The sequence below is a fragment of the Erigeron canadensis genome, chromosome 3, assembly GCF_010389155.1.
Source record: "Erigeron canadensis isolate Cc75 chromosome 3, C_canadensis_v1, whole genome shotgun sequence".
Lineage (NCBI taxonomy): Eukaryota > Viridiplantae > Streptophyta > Magnoliopsida > Asterales > Asteraceae > Erigeron > Erigeron canadensis.
The window spans coordinates 26,264,081-26,270,656 of NC_057763.1; the positions used below are offsets into that span (position 1 = coordinate 26,264,081).

A 6,576-nucleotide genomic window follows, 5' to 3' on the forward strand; every position below is an offset into this window, starting at 1 on the left:
TTTTTTCTGACTTTAACTGTATATATTTTTGTTTGTATTATATATTAGCTGATGAAAGTTATATCAAGGGTAAATTACAAAAGTCATACCTGAGGTTTGTTCGAAACTACACTGGTCATACCTATAATTTAAAAATTATGCGAGTCATACCCACTGTTGTCAAACACTTACACTAACCATACCTATCGCTAATGGTCGTCTATTTGACCATTAAGTCAAGTTACGTATCATGCGTGTGAGGTATCAAAACTGTAATTTCGTAGATACTTCAGGTATTATCCTCGTAATTCACCATAAAAATAATTATTAAGAATTTTAGAGTTTTATTTATACTTCATTTATTAAGATTGGTAGATATGACATTTATTATGAAACAATAATTTTTATAATGAAAAATATATCGAGAAAAATAGTTGATATAAGAATGCATTTATTATTAAACATGTCATTATTATTTTGTTATATGTGTATAGTAAATATAACAAGGATGAAGACCATCAAAACCACTAAAATTTTCACTTTTATATATTATTATTATTATTATATTATTATTAATTTATGATTTATTCTTTTTAATAAAAACCTATTTAAAAAAATATAATTTTAAAAAGCAATATAATTTTTTCATATGGTTTGTTAACATCCGCCTCGGATTAGAGGGGTAAAGCAATATCGAATACTCGTTACGGTTTTAGAGTATATCTCAAAATTAGCAATTTGTAGTATTTTGTGTTTAAAGTTCCAGGGTTAATCGTTAGTCTAATCTTAGAATTTCTAAGCCTAAACTTGTATCGTATGATGACATCTTTTTAAAAAAAATTTAATTTTTATTTTGAAATAGGTTTTTTTAAAAATATATATATATGGGTGTGTGTGTGTGTGAATTTTAATATAGAATATCTACCCACTTTAATAAATGAAATATAAATATAAATATCTTAATAATTTTTATTCGAGTGAATTACACAAATGATACCCAAAGTATACACGAAATTACGGTTTTGATACCTCACATGCACAACACGTGACTTGACTTAACGGCCAAATTGACGGCCGTCAGTGATATGTATGGTCAATGTAACTTTTTGACAACGACCGGTGTGGCTTGCGTAATTTTTAAGTTGTAGGCGGTATGATCAGTGTAGTTTTGAATAAACCTCATGTATGATTTTTGTAATTTACTCTTATATCAATGAAATATATACATTTAAAATTCAATCAATTCATATATGTTATATCAAGTGTTATATAACACAAACAAAAAAAATTAGTCAAAAAGTTGAAAGAAAAAGATTTAATAAGTCAAATTAAGACACTTCATATGAAACGGATGAAGTATTAATTAACAATAAATTGAAGTCCAAATAGTTACAATACAATAAACAAGAAGGAAATAAGGTCGACACAACACCACCACTTATGAATTAAATTCTAGATTGGCAATGCCGTAAGGCATTCAGTAACCAAGTACGTAAAGGACAATTTTAATGTTGTAATGACGGACATGACAAGTGACTAACACGTCGAGTGAAGATTAATGTTGCGAATGACAAGGTGTCAAGGATGTTTTTCTAGTTGGTAGTCTATCGAGGGAAAGCCTCGTCGTCGAGTGGATATTTAACTTGATAGTTTTCCATTTATTCCATCAAGTTACCTAAGAGCTAGGTCATGTTAGCTCACTTCTCATTCCCTTGTCTACCTCAATCAACCAAAATCATACATGGCATTTAATAGGGTCTCAACGTCTCATTCACTATCCAAAACCTTTTGTGAATATCCATTACTAGTAAGTCTCCGTCAGCGTCATATCAGAAAACTTCTCCCAATAATCGACTATTTATCCTAACCACCATCCTCAACATACAACCAATCAATTATTAGTAATTGGAATAACAAATTTCTTTTTTTTTTATATAAAGGTTAAGAGACGAGAAAAAACATAATTATTTTCTGCATCACGAATTTCACACAATGGTATGGGCTCGTAATGAGCAACTTATCAGAGTTGACTAGTACTCGTATCCATTTCTAGTATTCTTAGATGTATACATACCACATCATTATCATATCTAATTATGTGAATCCCAAGCCGTCCAAATTAAAGAGAATCTTTTTCCTAAGATTTTAAGATTAATTAAACTGATGTGTATTATGTTTGACTAGCAATACAATGGGAACTTAAAATATAGACAGCCCATATATCCTACATTACTTATGGATATATGTCAAACATGGGTAGGGTCACTACACCAATTATATGGGTTGCTATGTGGAAATTGCCTTGCATGCTTATTGACTCTCTCTGTCACACACACACGCACATACACTCATACAGTATATACACTACTCTTTATTGAATTATATTTGTAAAAAAAAAAAAAAAAGGAGAGTACGTAGTGGGGAGAGTTGTATATAAAATGAGGGAGGTGGCTAGAGGCCAACTTATCACATTTCAAGCAAAGATAATTTAATCTCCCACACGCTTTCAATTATCATTGCTATTTCACAACCAACAAGTTTATTATGTAAGAGCCTAAATAACTCTCAATACAACTTCTCTCTTCATCTTGTGCCTAAATCTAAAAAAGCCTCTATTCTTTGATATAACTTGTTAGAGTAATTAAGTTCTTTAATTTTCCCGTGTGTAACATATATATCTCTAACACACAACAAAGACACACGTACACTAATATGGATTCAAAGAGGCATAATCAAGATCAAAATGGAGATGACATTTCTGTAAAGCCGTTGGTTGACTGGAAAGGAAGACCGTCGAATCCTAAGAAACACGGTGGAATGAGAGCTGCTACGTTTGTTCTAGGTATGTTTTCCTCCACATATAAATTCTATATATACGGGTAAGGTTCATGTGAAAACTATTTACATATGAACATAGACAATTTTAAGTATAACTTGATAGTTCATCTGTAAATCAATATGTTTACATATACAATTCGTATATGAATATTAAGTTATAATTATAGAAGGTCGATCTTATGTTTCTTTCGATTCAAATGAACCTTTTTCTATACAGGACATGAGTTATGCTGTTTTTTTAAGATAAGAATATATGGATTATGGATAATTAGTATGGTGTGTTGTGGATTTAATTTGCAGGGGTGCAATCATTTGAGATAATGGCAATAGCAGCAGTAGGGAACAACCTTATAACTTATCTGATAAATGAGATGCACTTTTCTCTATCAAAATCAGCAAACATTGTCACAAACTTTGTCGGTACTGTTTTCATCCTCGCCCTCTTTGGTGGTTTTCTTTCTGATTCTTATCTTGGTTGTTTCTGGACCATGCTCATCTTTGGCTTTATCGAACTATCAGTAAGTTCCTAATTAACTTATATCATGTCATTTTCGTATGTCATATTCACCAAAAAAAACAAAAATTAATTTGTTTACTTTGTTGATTTTTGTAGGGTTTCATCTTGCTATCAGTCCAAGCTCACCTTCCTCAATTAAAGCCACCACAGTGCAACATGCTAACTGACGGAGAACGATGTAATGAGGCGAAAGGAATAGAGGCTTTCATATTCTTTGTGGCACTCTATTTAGTGGCATTAGGGAGTGGTTGTGTGAAACCAAACATGTTGGCTCATGGTGCCGATCAATTCGACATGAGCAACTCAAAACAGTCAAAGAAGCTCTCTACATACTTCAATTTCGCCTACTTTGCGTTCTCAATGGGTGAACTCATTGCACTTACCCTCATAGTTTGGATCCAAACCCATTCCGGCATGGATATCGGATTTGGAGTGTCTGCTATTGTCATGGCAATGGGCCTCATATGCTTGGTTTCCGGTACCATATTTTATCGAAATAAGCCTCCTAGAGGAAGCATTTTAACTCCTATTGCACAAGTAAGTAACAATTTCCTTTTAGGGACTTGCTAATGACATTAACGTGCATAACATAATTGTACTTTTATTATAAAATTCAAGGTGAACTGTTGATATGAAAAAAAAAAAAAAAAAACTATTTTTTTACGTACGCTAACAACGGTACTCTTAGGGCTGCAGTTAACATTTTCCTTTCTTCTAAAGCCTAATTCTAAGATATGTTTATGAAAGATGCTGCATGACACACATATAGCATCACCATGGACTCTATAAAAGCCATAAGAAACTTCTACGTTTCTCCTACACAAAGGTTTCTAAAAATGGAATTATATAATTTTTTGTTTATGGTTGCTCTTCCAAATATGTCAAGTTTCTATTATCTTAATCAAGTAGGGAAGACACCTTCCTACCATGGACCTTTGATTGGATGATTCTATACATTTATATATATCAACTTGAAAATTATTGAAACACTTAAAAGATTCTGTATATACTTTATGCATTGCCTTGTCATGCTAATGCATGCAAAGCGATTTTTGCATTTGTTGCCTTAAATTTAAAATTACCTACTTTGCTATATGTCCTTTTTCTTCCTAAAGGCAAAACATACAAAATTTTGTTGCTTTGCTTAGATCCACTTGCTTCTCCCCTTTACATATTTTCTAATTATATCATTATTTTGGATAATATGTTATGAAGGTTTTTGTTGCTGCGTTTTTAAAGAGGAAACAAACGTGCCCATCTAATCACCTTATGCTTCATGGAAGCTCGAATGAGCATTGGAGCGTAGTTTCCGCCGAGACTTCAAATCTTTGTCACACGGATAGGTTCAGGTACGGCACGTCAAGTATGGATCATTCATCTAGTTATCCTAATACTATATTAGTACACTTTATATGCTGGTTGAAGTCTAATTAATCAAGAAATTATGATGTATAATTAATCCCTCAATTGTTAAGTAGTAACAGCCACAAAACAAAAGTAGAATGTCACAAGTAAGAATATGATTACTTATTATAGATAATGGGCTTGGACCAGCCAGCAATGAAGAGTGTACATTATAATTTCATAATAATCATTTGGAAGGTGTAAAGAAGAACCCAATTAACTAACCCAAATAATGCAAGTGTTCATATTATGCCCACCTTTGTTTAATTAATTCATTATATCATAATGTCAATCCTCAATAATAATCCTGCTAATTATTGCAAAACAATAAACAGGTTCTTAGATAAAGGCTGCATAAGGAACCAAGATCAAGAGAACACCAATAATGCAAAAGAAAGTGCATGGAAATTGTGCACTGTGAACCAAGTTGAGCAAGTGAAGATCCTAATCTCAATCATCCCAATCTTTGCTTGCACAATTGTGTTTAACACAATTTTAGCACAACTTCAAACCTTCTCAGTGTCACAAGGAAGTTTAATGAACAACGAAATCACAAAATCGTTCCATATCCCACCAGCCTCACTCCAAGCCATCCCTTACATATTGTTGATCTTTGTAGTCCCTCTTTACGACTACTTTTTCGTCCCTTTTGCTAGAAAAATCACTGGTCATGAATCCGGTATCACCCCTTTACAACGTATTGGATGCGGTTTATTTGTTGCCACTTTTTCCATGATCTCAGCTGCACTAATGGAGAAAAAGAGAAGGGATTCATTTGTGAATTCTGGTCACATATTATCCATTTTTTGGATCACTCCACAATTTTTAATATTTGGAGTATCCGAAATGTTCACTGCTGTGGGACTAATTGAGTTCTTTTACAAACAGAACTTAAAAGGAATGCAATCTTTCTCCACTGCAATCACATATTGTTCATATTCATTTGGATTTTATCTAAGTTCTGTTCTTGTTTCTTTGGTAAATAAGATTACATCCACATCGAAGAACGATGGTTGGCTCGGAGGTAGCAATCTAAATAAGGACAGATTAGACCTTTTTTATTGGCTGTTAGCAGGACTAAGCTTGATCAACTTCATAAACTATATCTTTTGGTCAAGATGGTATAGTAATTCAAGTGCTGCTTCTTCAGGAAAATCACATATTGATTCCATTGAAGAAGGATTTGGTGATGTTGATAACCCTCCTAAAGTTGTAAGAATTGATGACATTTAAATATGACATCATACTAATCTATAATTGAGCAGCCTTTAAAGTATTGTGTAGTTTATAAGAAAATAATATAGGATATTGTATACTAGCTGATGTATGTACATAAGAAAAAAAAAAAGTGTGCTTTATTTCTAATGTATCTGTTAAGGGGTACATTGAAGTAATGTGATTATAAATTTTTAGTATTTGGGGTTCAAAAACTATTACGTTATTATATGCATAAATTGTTTGATTAACACCAACTTAATGAATCTTTTAACCATGAAAGACAACTTCATATGTGTCTAGGGATTCGTAGGACATGAGTTAGACTATCCGCATCAGTTTAGGATATCCATCTAACAAACATCCTAATCACTGTGTCACGTCAGATTTTCATCCATCCTTCCCACAAATACCTTTTACCCACAATAATAATATAACCATTCTTCTTACAAACAACCAAATAACTTCCCAACTAATTTTTGCCAAACCAATTCATCATCCATCCAATTTTTTTCATCTTCCATCCTTCACCATCCTTCTCTACAAACACCAAAGGATGGATACCCTCCACCTCATCACTCACAACAATACCCTTCCTACAAACATCCTCCATGTCATCACAA

General features: G+C 32.6%; 1 protein-coding gene across 1 annotated transcript; it reads left to right on the forward strand.

The window, feature by feature from the left end:
* Window positions 1–2,446: 2,446 nt before the first annotated feature.
* Window positions 2,447–6,153, forward strand: LOC122592824 (protein NRT1/ PTR FAMILY 4.3-like). Its single transcript, XM_043765139.1, has 5 exons — window positions 2,447–2,821; window positions 3,118–3,335; window positions 3,431–3,871; window positions 4,550–4,683; window positions 5,074–6,153. The coding sequence occupies exons 1-5, from the start codon at window positions 2,692–2,694 to the stop codon at window positions 5,969–5,971; spliced, it is 1,821 nt and encodes a 606-aa protein (XP_043621074.1). The 5' UTR covers window positions 2,447–2,691; the 3' UTR covers window positions 5,972–6,153.
* Window positions 6,154–6,576: the final 423 nt, after the last annotated feature.

Bases quoted from the DNA above. Each gene is read 5' to 3' on its own strand.
- LOC122592824 (XM_043765139.1), top strand. From the start codon at position 2,692: ATGGATTCAAAGAGGCATAATCAAGATCAAAATGGAGATGACATTTCT. The intron at 2,822-3,117 runs GTATGTTTTCCT...TTTAATTTGCAG, and splicing joins AGCTGCTACGTTTGTTCTAG to GGGTGCAATCATTTGAGATA. The intron at 3,872-4,549 runs GTAAGTAACAAT...TATGTTATGAAG, and splicing joins TTTTAACTCCTATTGCACAA to GTTTTTGTTGCTGCGTTTTT.